General features: G+C 31.5%; 2 protein-coding genes across 2 annotated transcripts; both read left to right on the top strand.

Annotated features, from left to right (window-relative positions):
• Positions 2260–3345, top strand: LOC105176821. The gene has a single exon (XM_011099740.2). It carries the CDS (start codon positions 2506–2508, stop codon positions 3031–3033), a length of 528 nt encoding a protein of 175 aa, XP_011098042.1. The 5' UTR covers positions 2260–2505; the 3' UTR covers positions 3034–3345.
• Positions 15712–17555, top strand: LOC105177049. The gene is made up of 2 exons (XM_011100073.2): positions 15712–16111; positions 16872–17555. The coding sequence occupies exons 1-2, from the start codon at positions 15712–15714 to the stop codon at positions 17321–17323; spliced, it is 852 nt and encodes a 283-aa protein (XP_011098375.1). The 3' UTR covers positions 17324–17555.

The following is a 17866-nucleotide window of genomic DNA, read 5'->3' as shown; positions in this document are numbered from 1 at the left end:
ATGAGGTGCAAGTTTACCTTGAGGAGGTCATGGTTACTTTCTTCTGAGTAGTGTATGATTCGATGAGAGAGCATTCCTATATCTATAGTGATGATAGCTTATGTCCATATAATAAGGCAAAAGGGCTTTCCCTCATGGAAGCCCTTCAGGTAGTTCGGTAAGCTCAAAGGATACTGGTTAATTCTTCTGCCCAGTTCCTGTCAATTCATTGCAACTTCCTCTTAATTCCTTGTGTTAGCAAGCAATCGGTGACTTCTACTTGTCCGTTGGCTTGTGGGCGAGCTACTGAGGTGAATCTTTGCTTGATGCATATTCTATTGTGCCAATCTTTTATTTTACGCCCTTAAAATTGTCGGCCATTGTCTAAAATTATTTCTCTGTGGAGCCCAATGTAACAGATGATTTTTTTTCCATTCAAACTTCATAATCCCTCGTTTGTGATTCGTGCGAGGGGCTCTTGTTCCACCTATTTTGTAGAATAGTCAATGGCCACTAGCAAAAGTGTTCTCAATTCCCTACTATGTCCATCCCTACTGGAAGAATAAGCAGGAGGAAAGTAAGGTGGTGAGAGGTTTTGTTGGCTGGTGGACAAGAGTGAAGTACCTTTGGCACCATTCACATTTGCTTTCTAGTTGCTTAGCATCTTGTTTCATGGTGGGTCAAAAGTAGCTAGTCTTTAAAGGTTTGGTAGTAGGACTAAAGTCCCCACGTTGGCCCCACAACATCCACTATGGATTTCTTTCAATATATGTAGTCCCTCTTCTGTGACAAACATCTTAGCAGGCGATATGTGAAGGATTTCTTGTAAAAGGTATTCTTTTAAAGTAAGAAAATGGACTGCTTGAGCCTTGAACCTAGCCGCCTTCCAATGGTCTACTGGGGGAGCCCCTCATTTGATCAAAACGGGATATGTGTTCTCCAATCCCTCAAAGGGAGGATAGTTTGAATCTTTAGGAGGCACTCGGGCCCCAAAAGATGTTATATAGTAATTCGTCTAGTTCTGCAATCTTGTTTAGCACTAGCTTAGATAAATTACTAGCTTTAGTATTCTTTTTCTAGGGTACCTGTACAAACTGGAAGTTTTCGACTTTATTTTTAATTCTTCTATTCGTTGTAAGTATTGCACCTTGCTATCTTTTTGGCTTCTTACACTACTATCTCCTTGACTATAAGTTGGGAGGGCTTCATAAGCCATTGTGAGGGTTCCGTATCCAACCTCATTATTCAAGGCTCTGAAATCAAATTTGATGGCGAATTCCATATTCTCCCCTAAGAATAAGTGAAAACTATCTATGGCCCACTCCCTTGAGAGGTAGCCGAGGTATCCACATGTAGCACCCATACTTCCTGGTAGGCAAACTGAGAGAGAGAGAGGTTTGTCATTTCGGAAACAAAATCGGCCAAGGCTTGAGCACTGAAAGCCATCAAGGTAAATAAGAAATATCATATTCACTCAACTCCACAGCCCATTTCACCACTCTATCTGAAGTGTCTCGTTTTCGCAAAGTTTGTTTCAAAGGGAAGCTAGTCCTTACTCCCACGGGGTATGAGAGAAAATACGGGCATAGTTTTCGTGCAGTAGTACTAAAGCAAAAGCCATTTTGTCGAGGAGGTATATCGTCCATCTCCAAGAAGCCCATACACCTGGAACTTAGCTGCCAGAGAGCCTATTCTCTCTTGTGCCCTGTTTGGTTTCGCGCCTCATCTTTCCAAATTTCTGTGCAGATTAAGCCTTTCGGTGGGTCAGACCATTAAGTTGGACTGGACGCATTTTTTTGGTATAAAAAATGATGAGGTCAAATATGGAGTATCAAAAGTGATTTCGTGACTAATTTAGAATACCAAAAGTCATGCTCCTCACAGTAATATAAAATTAATTTATGTGCCACATTCAAATATGTATGCACAATTAATATAGATGTTAAAAATTGTTATTATTTTAAAAATACACATTAATTAAATAAATAAAAAATACTAAAAAATCTAAGAAACTTATTTCATTATTGAAAAAATTAGAGAAGAAAAAGTAAGATGCAATTGAGATAGAGAAAATGAAAAGTTGAAGAGAAAAATAAAATTGAAATTAAATAAAATAATTAAAAAAAATTAAGAGACTAAATAATTTAATGACATCAAAAGGATGTTCGTCGATTATATAAAAACATAGATATTCATAGTAAGAGTTTATTTATTTATTTTATTTCTTGTAATTGCAGAAAGAAGTTGTACTTGAACGAATACAAGTCGACGAAACAAATTCACGCTCAGTGAAGCGCGTGCAGTGTTTGGGGTGCCTGAACTCCCATTTAGTACTGTGATTAGCCTACTCACCAATCAATCCAAATACAAAAGCAAGCATCACATATGCAATAGGAAAAGGAAAGAGGGCAGAATAGAACAGCAAAACCCTCCGGAAAAAGGTAAAATCAACGCCAAGCCATCAGAATTGAACATTGGAAAAATCAAAACTCAAAAATCAAAACCCTCAATTCATCAGATTCAACCATGGAAGAGGAACCCTCCTCAGCCCCACCTCCACCCCCACCCATTCAAGGAAACTCCAGTTGCTCCGTGATACTCCTCAAGCTCATGAGCAAAAGAAGAACTTGGGTCTGCCTCTTCGTCTCTGTCTACACGATTCTCCTTTCCCTTTCATGGAACCTCCTCAAATCCGTCCTCTTGTGGTACGAATTTGAATCCTCCGCCTCCTCCTCATCTAGGTGGCCGGCGTTGTACGCATCAGTTCTTCTGGGCGTGTCTTTCGGCGTCCTTTCGATGGTGGCGGCGCTGGCGGTGGCCGTTCCTGCCACCCTCGTGACTTGGATAACCGTGCTTGTTCTCTTGACTTTCTGCGGGAAGCCCAGAAAGACACTGGTTCTGGAGGGGAAGAAATTGACGGCCGAGATTACTGGGTTCGTGGTCAAGGTCTTGATCAAAGAAGGGAACGTTGTGGCTGCGGTTTGCGCTGTTCTTGGATACTTTGCGCTCGTCAGAAAGAACAGGGAAAGTGGTGGGCTCGTTGATTTTGAGTAGAACAAAGCAAGAGATCAGCTTTTTGTTGATGAATTTTCATGCTTTTTTGTGTGTAATTTACCCTAACTATTGTGTTTAGGAGCTGTTTTTCTTGGGGTTTTGGTATATATCCTTTCATCTGTCGCCTCCAACTCACACTGGCTTTGTTGATTTTGAGCAAAACTGGAATTTGGGTAGGCAAAAATGAATGAGTAGAATCTTGTAGGCTCTTTGTTGAGCTATATTACTGTATCCAAAGAGCTTATCTGACTGTATTAATCTCTATGCACATTAAGTACTTGTTGCTATAAATGCATTTTTGCGTTTTGGTAATTGTTTGTTGTTCATGGGGTTCTCATTTACCTTGTATTATTAGAAACGAATCATGGTTCGTTGTTCTTAAGTGCATATAATAAATAATATTTTATATTTTAAAATATATTATATAAAATAAAATATATAAACTAATAATTACATTAAACAAAAAAAAAAAGAAAAGAACAACCAATTACCAAGTAATATAAAATTTGAAAAATTAAATAAACTATTTATCTTATAAGTTGTCGCAAAAAATTGGTGATGTTATTAAATAAACTATTTATCTTATAAGTTGTCGCAAAAAATTGGTGTAATGATGTTATTAGTAAGTGTGGAGGGTCTTTCTTTTTTATACAGTATAAATGATACAACGAGCAAATTGCCTTTTTATGGGGAAAAAAAAGTAATATATTTTTTTATATTTTTTAAAATAAAGTAATTTATCTCTCAGTTTAAGCAAATAAATTGTATTATTTTAAAAAATATAAGAAGATAAATTACTATATATTAAAAAATATAAAAAGATAAATTAAGATTTCTTTTCAAATAAAAGAATAATTTGTTGATTTACAGTTATGGATTGTTTCCATTTTTCCCATTGTTGGTGTGTTTGTTTCTTTGGGGAAGGTGTGGAGATGTGGTGGCTGTAGAGGGACAGTCACCTAACATTTTTCTCTCTATTTGTAAATTGGGCCGTATATTGCATACTTTGTTTTTTCCTCACCTCGTTACGGTATGAAAGAGTTGTGTATCTGTTCTTGTAATTAACATTTCTCTCCGAGTCACAAATTGATTTCAGACTATCGATTGATTTGGAATTATGTCCTTGGGATAATTACACCCTGTTTTTGATGTTTGGATGATTATAGGCAGAGTTTTTGTGATTTGAAAATTTCCTTCTACTACTTGAAATTTGTTTCATTTAATAAATAAATTTATCCGTTAGTTAAAATTTACTGAATTTGTTGATATTAACAAAAAAAATTGAATAAAAAATGATGTTCACCCACTATTGACTTATTACTGACTTCTTACATGAAAAACATATTTTTTCTGACTAAATTAGTGAAGATATACTTCATCATATGCATTAACGTGTGAAGATGTATAAGAGTAATTTGGTCATAAAAATATTTATCTGACCTGGAATAAAATCAGTAAAAAGTCAATCGGTGTTAAATATGAATTTGACTGATTTTTTAAGTAATATTAACAAATTTAGTGAATTTTGACAGAGGTCTGTGTGGAGTGTGTTGACAGAGGTCAACCTTCTCTTCAAAATTTTATGTTCGACGACACTAGATTTGAATAACATACAAGAATTGGAAGCTAGTGTGGCTACTATTTTGTGCAACCTCTAGAAAATAGTTCCACCAGCTTTCTTTGATTCGATGGAGCACCTAATTAGTCACCTACTATATGAAGCGTGCATGGGAGGGCTGGTACAATACAGATGGATGTACCCATTTGAGAGGTAAGTATACAAGTTACTCTAATTTTTTGAAATAGTTTTGATGTCCTATGTTTTCTAATAAATATTAAGTTTTTAGATTTCTTCAAAACTTGAAAATGAAGGTGAAAAATGAAACAGACGTTGCGGCGTCAATTGTAGAAGCATACCTTGTTGAAGAAAACGGTCTATTCACTTCTCACTACTTTGAGCCACATTTCAACTACCCTGGCCGAGCAAGTAGTGCCCTAAAGAAAAGGTGGCTCAGCGGACTAGAACGTCACATCATTGAAACATACATCTTATGTAATTGTAAGGTAGTCGCCCTATACTACGAGTAAATGCAAAGATACCAATATAGTTTATTCACATTCTTATTTTTGGAGTTTCAAGCTATGTATTGATAGAATTCTATTTTTACAATCATACATATCCTTTATTAATGAACTTTACAAGCACCACAAGGACCCCAATATAGAGGGGCTAGTAGCCACTCAATTCAAGATTCAAACGTCATGTAAGTTATGCCTTATGAATTATGTCTTATGAAATGTGTCATAATTGCCATATATTGATATATGGTTTTTCTAATATGTGCAATACAGGTGAAATCACAAATTGAATTACACAGACAACGAGTTATTGAAGTTGCATTATTGGGATCCTACAACTAAGGTCACAACATTCCCATGCTACTTTGTGAATGGTTACATTTTCCACACTGAATGTCACAATGACGGCAAGTCAACGATGAACTTTGGGGGTGTGTGTCAAATTCTCATCATACACAGACACAAACAGTGACTTCTACAGAATTCTTGAAGAGGTAATTCAGTTAGATTATCCATTTATTCCAAATATGCAGATCATTTTGTTCAAATGCCATTGGATCGATCTCGTGAGAGGTATGAAGGTGCATCCTCATTATCACCTCGTTGATGTAAACTTCAAGAAGATATACCAAAAGAACGAACTATTCATTCTGGCACAACAAGCAGTACAAATACACTACACGAAGTATCCTAGCATGAAGAAAAACAAAGTGGATTCGATGGTTGTTTGCAGACAAAAGCCAGAAGAGTGATTAACGACTCTCGATGGATTGAAATTACATTTCAAAAAGAGGAGGCAATATCTACTCCACATGTCATGACGGACAATCATATTTATGACCTGCATGACCCAAATGGTATACAATCAGTTGTTGACCTTCACGTTGCTAATCAACAAGGGGCAGACACATCCCACTCGACCGATGGTGAATCTGATGACAATTCTGACAAAGATAGCTTCGACGATGATTACGAGATTGATGAAAACAATAATTATGAGTGAAATTTCTGTACATCTGTAAATATAATTTCTAAATTTTCCATGTAAAAACTAACGATTAAATTTTTTTAAATGTTTAATCGTGCCTAAGTAAGTTACAAATAGGCACGGTCCACATACAAAACCGTTCCAGAAGTAAGTGTTCCTTATTGTTGACTAAAATTGTTTAACTCAAATAGGAAAGATCAAATACATAAACCCGTGCCTGAAACTATTACAACAATCTAAATGGAAATAAGAGGGAATTTGAACATATAAGAATTGTCAAAATAAATTGAGTGTTTCCAGCAAAATATAAATTGGCGCTAGAAGAAAAGTGGAGGAAAATTCAGAATTAGGCATGGTTGTTAATATTTGACCGTTCCTATGGAGTTCCAGACAATTATAATTTGAAGCCAAAAGAAAACTAGAGAAAAATACAGTATTGAGAATGAGTTTTAATATTTGATCGTGCCTACATTGAATTTGAAAAAAACCATGCCTAATTCTGGAACATAACAGTTCTAATATATAACACAAAAGTTTTAGTTCACTTCTGGATTACGATATCTGCACATCGCAAGTCCCATTAATTCCAAACTTAGATGCATATAAGATCACGTGACAGGATAAATTGATATTTTATTTTTATGAAGAGTAATTTACTCATTTATAAGATCACGTGACACGACAAATTGCTGTTCACCCCTTTTTTTCATGGCAATTTCTGGTTCAAATGGCTAGTGAAGAAGTGAATTTGAGTTTTGTCTGTTTAATCTCCTTTGCATGGAGAGGTGGACTCCAAACTCGGTCAACTACTTCAAGTCAAGGGAAGCTGTACCTTTTTCATTATCTCTGCTCACCTAAAATTCTTGACTTGGTCATAGGTGGACTAGGGCTTGAATAGAATTAGACCGGGGCTTCAATATGTTAAATAATTCAAGCTCACAACTCTAATTAGGCCGAAATTAATTAAATTAATTTAATGATCAATTAAAATTTATTTAAAGGGTGTTCGGCTAAATTTTTTTGAAATATTTTATAAGTTTCTGCATTTTATAAGATGTTTTAAGAGCTTATAAAATGTTGGATTTTATTTCAAAAATAAATTTTTAAAGTGTTTGGGTAAAATGAAATATCAAGGTGTTTAGCGTAATAAGACTTTTTTTTTTTTTTTATTGGAGTTGGAAGATAATAAGGTTTTTAATTGGTAAGATGACTAAAATGGACGTGTATACCATTAGAATCAAGTAATGCTTTATTTCTTGGCATATTGTGCTTTGAACTTTTAAAAACGTTTTTATAAATAGTATACGTTAGTTTGATTTCAGATAAAAATTTTATAATAAAAAAAAAGATGAATTATTATCTAAACTTTTGAATAAAAATAATGTGAATGTAGATTCATGCTAGTCGAATATTAATATAAATATATAATTGATATTTTTGAATGCAATGATTATTTCTAGTCGGATAATTTATAATGTCTTGAATTTTATATTTTTTAGTAAATATAATACCAACACCTATCTTATTTTTATTTAACTATAATAATTTATTATTAAATAATAAAGTGTTTTTTCTCTTTTAAATATTAGAAAAATTAAACCCTAGAGTGTGTGTGTGTGTGTGTGAGAGAGAGAGTATGTAAGTGTACGAGCGGGGATATTTTAGTCTTTTGACACATTAATTTTATATAATTTATAAGATCTTTATTTTTTTTTTAAAGAGTTTATAAGATCCAAAATAACTTATTTTGAGATCTTATAAGCTCTTTTATAAAAAAAATTAGTCAAACACTTTTTTTGAGCTTATAAGCTCTCAAACATCTTATAAGATATTTTAAGAAGCTTATAAGCTTAGCTAAATACCCTCTTAATCACATTAAATAAATTAACCTCAAACTCAAGAAACTAATCATATTAATTATCTAATTCGGTCTAATTAAATGACTCATATTAATTTTATTGACTTAAGGCCCAAAATTTAATTAATTTTATTAAGTAAATCTTGAATTTTCTATCACATGGGCTCTGCTATTTAATAATCACATTATTAAATGGCAAAAATTAATTTGAACACTTCAAATCAATTTATGTCTTCTACATTTAATTCACCAATTAAATTCTACTTTGGTAGGATTTGTTTGTGACTCTACATATGTTCATTCTTACCAAGGCTAAGACTTGTGTTATTATACAATTTAATTGACAAAAGATTTACACTATATTAATTAAATTATATTTAATTAATCACTCTTGATTAATATTTAATCCAACAGTATCAGTCACTATGTGTGGCCGTCTAACAACGTTCTATGAATTTAAAAAATAGGTGAATATGATTGCATTTGTAGGCTTCCGACACCATACAGATACAATTTTTTCATCTGTCATCTCCTGATCTTAGTATAGTGCATAGACTTATATATCAATTTTCATTTTGGACTAGACAACTATATATCAATTTCCATTTTGGCGTCATCCCTTAATCAACATAGGAAACTGCTTTCTTCTTTGATCAAAAATTGCGGAAAGACTTTCCAGAGGTGGAGTGATAGAATTAATATGGCCCATGAACACGGCAAAAGCATAAAATAAAAAGAAAATTACCATCGGTTTCAATCCCCTTGAACTCCCGAGCATTTACTATGTACAAATGTATCATTAAAGCAAATAAAAGATGCTCGCATCAGTGGCTAGAGGAGAAAATAAAAAGATATAAGAATTCTTAATCGAAATTTTACATTTTCATATTTTTATATAGAACGGCAACAAGCGTTATTTTTCATTTACTTTAAAATCCAAATTAGAACTCTTTTAATTTATCCACACTACACTTTAAAATAAACTCTAACTCTATTTAGTAAATAAAATTTAAACTTTTAATTTGAATCCAATTCAATAAAAACAATAAAAGAGGAGAATGAGTGGGATTTTTGGAATTTCTCTAAAGAGAAAGGTGTTGGCCGTGCGTTAGTAGCAAGTGAAGGGAAAATGTGGTTTCAGTATACATTGTGTTTTGTGGGATGAATTTCAAATTATTTCTACAACAATCATTATACACACCACATGTACACATTATGCACAATTTAGTCATAATCTTCATATGTAGGAGTTGAAAATCCTTCTCAAATTTCCACTCAATTTTGGGCTTGGATTTCAAATCAAGGATCGATTTTAATTCAATCAAATTAAATCAATTCCAATCAAAGATATACAGGTTTCAAATTAATTTAATTCATTTTAAATCTAATTAATATCCAAAGTTTATTTAATCTAATTAAATAAATAGGAGCACAAACACTATTTTATTGATCGAATCAATTAATTAAATTAAAATCAATAAATTAATCCATTTGATTTTAAAAGTGCTAAGTGCAAAGTTCATTAATTCCTTGGTTATCAATCAAATAAATTTTCCCAAATAAATAACCAGTCCTTTATATTCTCTTTGAATTAATTTAATCAAATTAAATTAATTTATTTCTTTTAGAATTAATTTTAAATCAATTCTACTAATTCCATAATAATTTGTGTGTGACTCTTTAGGTTCATTCTCAACTAGATTTGGGCTTGTGTCCAATACGATGGATTAATTAAATCTAATTTAATTAATTATTTTATTTAATTATTAATAAAAATGCACGGCACATGAATGGTTGTCTAGCAACGGTTTATAACACTAGAGATTAGGTGAATATCAACGTGAACATTTATGCTCTCGAGTTCCAACAAGTATAGTTCTTTCATCGACCGTCTTCCGACCTTAGACTAGGGTATGGAATTTGGCATCGATTCCTATCCTGAACTAGGCATCTACACTTAATGCTCGAGATGCATTCACTCTATTGGTCAAGATAGGAATCATTTTCTATTCGACCAATCATTATGGCCATAGACTTAAAGATCTTAAACCATTTTACAGTACATAGGATATATATCCGTCATATACTAACAGGGGACAAATTCTATCTTGAAATCCACAATATTCACTACATACTCCAACTACACAAGACAAGGTTTATGACGATCACATTGAAGATATCTACTCTTGTCAGATCCAAAATACAATCATCATATGCATGTGAGTGACATGATTCTTGAAATCCGAGAACTAATCTCATGCTATATGAGCCTGAAGTTTCAGTCATATGAACCAAGCCCCCAGACTTCCATATGACGATTCCCATAAGTCAGTTCAATCAACTGACAACCTTTGTTAAGTAACCCACTAACATTGCATAGACATCTCACGATGTCGCTGAGGAAACACTGGATTCATTAAATGAATGCAGTATTTAGTGCAAGTCTGTATTCTTAATGTCCAGTCTCAAGGTTCTTATCAACTTAAAATATTTCTGATCATAATCATAAGTTGGAATCATATATATAGTTGTCATCCAATGCACAACCCAACTGCATGGCTTATCCAACTGGTTTATATGCATCTGTTGTAACGTTAAAACACCTTAACATAACACGTAAGTACAACAAATACATAATGCCACAAAAGAACGCTTACTGTATTCATTAAGTTAATATTAACATTAGTAAAAAATGTTCAATAGTTCCCAAAATTGCCAATTCAATTAGCTTTCTGATCACCTATTCTAACAATCTCCCATTTGACCTACTCCTAATCACCCATATCCCTCAAACCTATTTAAGTATGAGCAATCTACGATACCGGCTCTGTTTCACTAGTTTACTATAATTTTCTACATAAGTTATGTGTTCTAATTGCACGTCACCTTTTTCTATCATCACTCTAAGCATATGGTGGTATCTAATTTTTTTTTTTAGATTTGTGATGAGATGATGGGCCCTTTAAGCTTGTGCCATAGCATGTTGTATCGTCATAGCCCTCTAGAATCAACTCTCCATAAGAGTGCATCAAGAACATTTCTTTAATACTTATTCAGGTACTAAAAAATAATCTTGGCAACAGTACAATGGCTCCCTAGTATACGCCCGTTATTTATTGTTATACTTAAAGCATACACAACATCAAGCCTAAGGTACCGAATAACATACCTATATTGTCTATAGCAGTGGTATAAGGGATATCAAACGTCTAACCGAGCTCCTCATCAATTTACGATGACTGAGTTATGGACAGCTTATCCCTATTGTTAGGAATCCAATTCCAATTCCAAATGAGTAAGATGTCATTCACATAAAACACTAGGAACACAATTGAACTTCCATTAACCTTTTTGTATATACAAGAGTCAAGGTCGTCTTTGACATAGCCAAACCCTGTATGTCATCGTCAAAAATTAATATTCTAGATTCAGGAAGTTTCAAACCTAGCTTGAACTCCATCTCGAATCTTATGGCTCCAAGCCATTCATCCGATCAATATCCTACATCATTTCCTTATGTCTTCGGACCACAACTCAATTCACTAGTCAGACTTAAAAACTCGTACCTTTTAGATAATTAAGGTGTTCTAGTCCTCCCCGAAAGACTATAATATGGTCAGTTGGAAATTCAATTTTTAATTTCTTCAAATTAATTTTCAAATGCTTCTTGATAAGACTCTGAATTGTCTATAATACTCATAAATATGAGTTAAAACTATCTAAATTTTTAAATTGAAATTCTATAAAAGACTCATCGATACGAGCATAAATTATCTACCAAACTCAAATTCAAATGAAAACTCTTTAACACGAGTATAAACTAGATGACAACCCCATAAATCCGTGATATGAGTATAAACTATCAACAAATTCGAGAGTTCCTGAGACAAGTATAAACTATGTGTCAAATTCAAATAAATAATCCTTGTTATGAATATAAACTATCTATAAATTTAAATTGGAGAATTCTTGATAAGAGTATAAATTACACGCTAGTACCATAGATTCCATTCAAACAATTTATTAGCGTGTTTCACGCACAAGAAAAATTACCGTGAGTGATAACATTAACAACTATAGCTAAAAATCACGGTATATAACTATTATTTATCATAATCAGATAAAAGTGATGCAAAAAGCTAATTTTTCCATCATGAATAAATTATTTTTTACACCTAAAAGTCATAATAAAAATATTTATCATAACTTCTAATTATAATAAATATTTTGACCGCTCTCATAAAAATCACGACCAACAACCATTGTATCCGTAATTGACAACTAACGGCCATGCACTCATACCCCTTTTCTCCTGTGTCCTTCTCCACTCTCCAACAGTTTCCCAATTAAACATTCGTCAATTATTATTGTCAAGCGCGATTTACGCCCCTAATTAGGGTAATAATTCTTTTTTTTTTTTTTCATCAGAATCTAAACTAACCCAAAGGCAAAAAAAATATTTATATAAAAGTGGACCTACTTGCTTTAATTTCTTGCTTTCCGAAATTGACTATTACTATTTCAAAAAACGTACGCCTTCTTTGACTAAAATCAATTGCACGCCATATTCTATGCTTCTAATATTTTCCTTTTAGCCTTTTTTTAATATATTTTGTTTTTTCAACAATTAAATTTTTTTTTGTCGGTATACGTACTTTTGTTAAGGTTAATAGCTTTAATTTACCCCACATGTGAAATTATAAATGACATAAAATAAAAAGAAAAGCAAAATTATATTTTTGGTCGAGTGAGTTTAAGGTGGTTGGAACTTTTAATTTTTGTAATTTTATTAAATTTACATATTTAGTCCTTTTTTAACGAATTTAATCCTAAATATTTCATATTTAATTATATTTTTATAAATTTAGTCATGTATTGATCATTTTGATCCTCTTCACACTGTAATAAATTATTATTTTTTATTCTGTAACTATACGTCGTAAGGATCAAAATTATCTACACATGACTGAATTCGCCAAAAGATGAGCAAATATGAGATGTTTAAAATTAAATTCGTCAAAATAATGGGCTAAATGTATAAATAAAATAAATTACAACACTAAAAATTACTAGTGATCTAAAATTATAAAATCAAATTTACAAGTTTTCCAAGAAAAAAAAGAACAGCTCGCCTTCAGGAACCTTTAATCAAGAACTCGACTACTTCCACATTCTGTTTTTAGCTTGGTTTTTATTTTGTTCCAAATATTGACCCTTTATACTTATACGAAATTTGACTGTTTGACCATAAGTATATGATATATTAATTCAATATCTAGGCGTTTATATTAACTAAGTATTATTGCATGCGATTCTCACAAACGTACAAAAAATTATAATGTGAGATTAAAAAAATAATTATAGAAAGACACAAAATGTAGTGAGGTGATTAAAATATATATATATATGGATGGGATAAAATAATTATAAAATAATTAAAAAATATTAAAATTACTGTTATGGATTATTTTTCTGAAAGAATAAAATGAATGGAAGGGCAAAATGGGACAGTAAAAAATTGGTAGGATCAATGGGTTTTATTTTATAACAGTATAGATAATGAAAAAAATGCAAGCTACTCCATGTAATATAGGGTATGTTCAAAATTCTCCCTATAAAATAAATAGAGTTAAATATAGTTTGACCCCTTAAATTATTCTTGATGTAACATCTACCCCCTAAACTAATAAATGTAACACTTAAACTCCTTGTTGGATAAAATTGCCCCTTATGCCTTGAATAATTATATTATTCTCCATATATTTTTAGCACTTTACACATGAAATCATCACTAAATTATTTTATAACTGAAAAAATAATTTAATAAGTGAAGAATATAAAGTAAAAGTGTAGTAATAAGTTAATATATGTACATATATAATAGATACACGATAATTTAATATCCAAACAACTCTTAAATACATTGGAAAAAAATTTGACTATATATGCTTAACCAAACATTAGACATTTTTAGCACAAAAATGAATACATATATTTTATCATATTTTTTAAAAAATATATATATGTAAAAAATGGATGTGTAATTACTTATTTTTTTCTAAAAAATCAAATAGTTAATAACTTCATTTTATTACCAAATTAATAAAATATAAATGTTAAATTTTTTGTGTATTTATTGTACTGATTCATTGCTTAACTTTGAGTTTGTAAAATGTCATAAATTTTGAAATATTTAACTTACTAATTATATTTTATTTTATTATTATTAAAATATTTTTTAATTTAAAAAAATTAATTAAACTTAAAATTCAAAATTATTAGAAAAAGAATTCTTTTGAACTAAATATATATATATATACATAAGGACAATATTGTCCAAAATTATACTTATACAGAATAAGTGTTACATTTGTTAGTTTAAAAGTATATATATCAAGCTTAATTTAGGGAACAACGCGTATTAAACCCCCAAAAAAACTTAATTACCTCTCTATTTTGTTAATTAAGACAATTTATCTCTTTAAATGGGAAGATATATTACACGTGTTTTGAATGCGATTTTTATTGATTTATAAGAATAAATATTATTTTATATTTCAATATATATAATAGTATATATTATTGTATATAATATATAATATTTTTATAAAGAAATAATAGGGTAAATTACATCAATACTCCCTAAGGTTTGACATAATTATAAATTCATTCCTATTAGATTAAAAATTATATTTACTCTCCTTAAGGTTTGAATGCGTTTTTTATTGATTTATAAGAATAAATATTATTTTATATTCAATATATATAATAGTATATATTATTGTAAATATATAATATTCTTATAAAGAAATAATAGGGTAAATTACATCAACACTCTCTAAGGTTTGACATAATTATAAATTTATTCCTGTTAGATTAAAAATTATATTTACCCTCCTTAAGGTTTGTCCCACCTTACATTTACCACCGTATGGTCTGGTGAATTTATCACATATTGTTTTTAAAATACCCAAAATAAAAAATTTGACTATGATTTGACAAACTTTCAAAATGCCATTTGGAGGAAATTGTAATATTTTAAAATATTGAGGGGTGTAAATGTTATGATCTCACATATTTTGTATTAATTACAAATATTGAGGGGTGTAAATGTTATGAAAAATTAAAAATATCCCATTCAAATAGAAAATAATCATATATTCCCTAAATAGTGAAGTGGATATTTCTATTTTACCCTTGCTGAAATTTTAGAATAAAAATTGAAAAAGTGTAAAAAAATTTGAGGGTGGGTAAAAGTAAATATTCCACAGGGAATATCAGTTCATAAAAATATTTGAAAAAATTCTAAAAAGTATACAATTTTTTATATATAATGCAAAAAATATTTTTGTTAGTTAAGCATAAAAATTAGATGGAAACATAACGAAAATGGCTCATTATTAGACAGACGCTATAATAAACGGTATTTGTATTTTTTTAAATAAAAATAAGTGAAATTTATTCTAATATCTTATCTCGATTAAGTACCATGTCCCATGAGGGGTGCAAGTTAGGTGCTCATTTAGTTAGACATCTTGATTACTCTCACATGCCACCTTTATAACAAAGTGTCTGATTTCACACCCCACATTTCTTCCAATCCCCCCATCACCGCATGACATTGCGCTGCCGAAGCCAAGATTGAAGGTTTCATGCCCATATATATTATATATATAAGGACTTCATATATATATGTGGTGACTAAAACCCTAACATACACTCCTACTCCTTTTCTTGCTCTTCTATCTTTGCAATGCCCTCACTTGCCAAGCTACTTTTTTGCCTTTTGTTCATAGGGTTGTGCCAGACTGAAGCCAGAGAGAGCAAGTTCTTTGCCAAATATGTTCACCTTAGCAAAAGTACCAACAACAATTACGTAGCAGTGCCTGGTACAGTACCAGAGCAAGATGTCTCTTTGCCATCTTCGAGTCCAGCTCCAGCTCCCGTCACTAGCCAGATAAGCGACGTCCCAGCCGCCCCTTGTGATGTCTCTTTGCCATCTTCGAGTCCAGCTCCAGCTCCCGTCACTAGCCAGATAAGCGACGTCCCAGCCTCATCGCCCCTTGTGGCCGACTATGTCCCAGCCCCAGCTCCTGACCAGGCACCCCTGGAGCCTAGTTTCGGCTACCCACCAGCTCCACTTGAGAGTGAAAGTACGTGTTATCACCTCTATCTTTACATATATTATATTACTGATAAAATATTAAGTAAAAAATTTAAAATTAAATTATTATTAATCAGTAATAAATTTAAGTTGACTAATTAATAGCCATAGATATAGTGACAATTGTATTTTTTTTTTTTTATCATTAGTGCTAGTTGTACATGTGCACTAATTATATATAATAACTATATACATAACTTTTCAAAAAGTATTACAGGCAAAATTATAATTTTAGTTTTATTGGATAGGGAATTTAACATATTAATCTTCTACTTTATGAGATTTTCAAAATGATCCAAAAGTTTGAAAAACTCAACATATTTTGTTCTCAATAATTCTGAATTGAAAAAGCTCGAAACATTCAATTATCTGTTTTATGGGATCTATGGGACTAAATGTATTGACTTTTTCCACTTTTGAGACCATATTGAAAATGTCGTAAAACATAGAACTAAGTATGTTTAATTTTTCTCAATTTTAGGACCATTTTAAAAATTTATAAAATACAGAACTAAAAATATTAAACCCCATGTCTTATATAGGGGACTAAAAAATATAATTTCCTCATTATTACTAGTTACTGATAATCTTTGTGCAAATTAAACATTATCTCTAGCTAATAAGAGCATTTCAACATCGTCATTATAATGGTAAAACAATTTTTTTTGTCACTTAACATATAATTAACAAGAAATAATTTTAATATAGTTACTTAATTTTTTGTTCATAATATTCTCTCTCTTTTGTAGTGTATGCCAAGGGCACTGGTGACTTCACTTCCGCAGAGACCACCGTCGTCGATAATGAAGAGGAGGAATTTTCTGATGAAGAATTCAGCATTGAAACTCCCGGTAAGAGGGAATCCAACATTTACAGCAATGGCTACTCCAATAGTTTGAGTAACAACAATGGCTTCTGGACGTCAAATCACAAAGGTTATAACACCAACGGCTATTATTACAAGAGTGATCAGCCACAGGGAATGAGTGACACCAGATTCGTAAACAATGGTGAGTTCTACGACAACAACGTAGAGCCCGAAAACGATGGTCCAAAAGGGTACGGATCAGTGAGGCAAAACAAGAACGAGGAAGGCGATTACTACGGTAATAACGACAAGTCAAAATACGAGTTTGATTCCATGGAAGAGTATGAGAGAAAGGAGGGTTATCCTGATGTTGAACAACAGTTCATTCCTTGAACAAATTAGTCTATTTGTGTGGAATAGCAAATACATGAAATAGAATTAAAAGAAAGTCTTGAGAATGTCCATGCTGTTTTTGCTCAGCATGGATGATGATATATATCAAACTGATCAATGGAGCTTTTTTGTGAGACAGCAGTTTAGTGAAATATGTTGTTTGGTTTGAGAATTTAGAAACTGAAAAGAAGAATGACAAAAAGTTTATACAGAATGTCAAGTTTGGATTTCAGAGATGAAAATTTTGAAGGCTCATCTGCTTTTAGATATTGTTGATTGTTTATCCATATATGTTTATAGATAAGAATGTGGTCGAGTTTATTTTGTCATCAGGTGATAACATGGATGGTAAAATTGTATGTATCTTGTTCTCAGTTGACAAGTTTAAATTGTTAGTTCTTCTCAATTAATTAAACTTTGGAACATCCATCAAACATATTATCCCATTAAATGATCCAATGATTTATTCTCGTTTCTTTTGAAATTGATTCAAAATTAATTTCAATGCTTCTGATGCGATCTATGTATACTCTTTAGGCTCAT

The sequence above is a fragment of the Sesamum indicum genome, linkage group LG14, assembly GCF_000512975.1.
Source record: "Sesamum indicum cultivar Zhongzhi No. 13 linkage group LG14, S_indicum_v1.0, whole genome shotgun sequence".
NCBI lineage: Eukaryota > Viridiplantae > Streptophyta > Magnoliopsida > Lamiales > Pedaliaceae > Sesamum > Sesamum indicum.
This window is presented reverse-complemented; position numbering and strand designations above follow the sequence as displayed.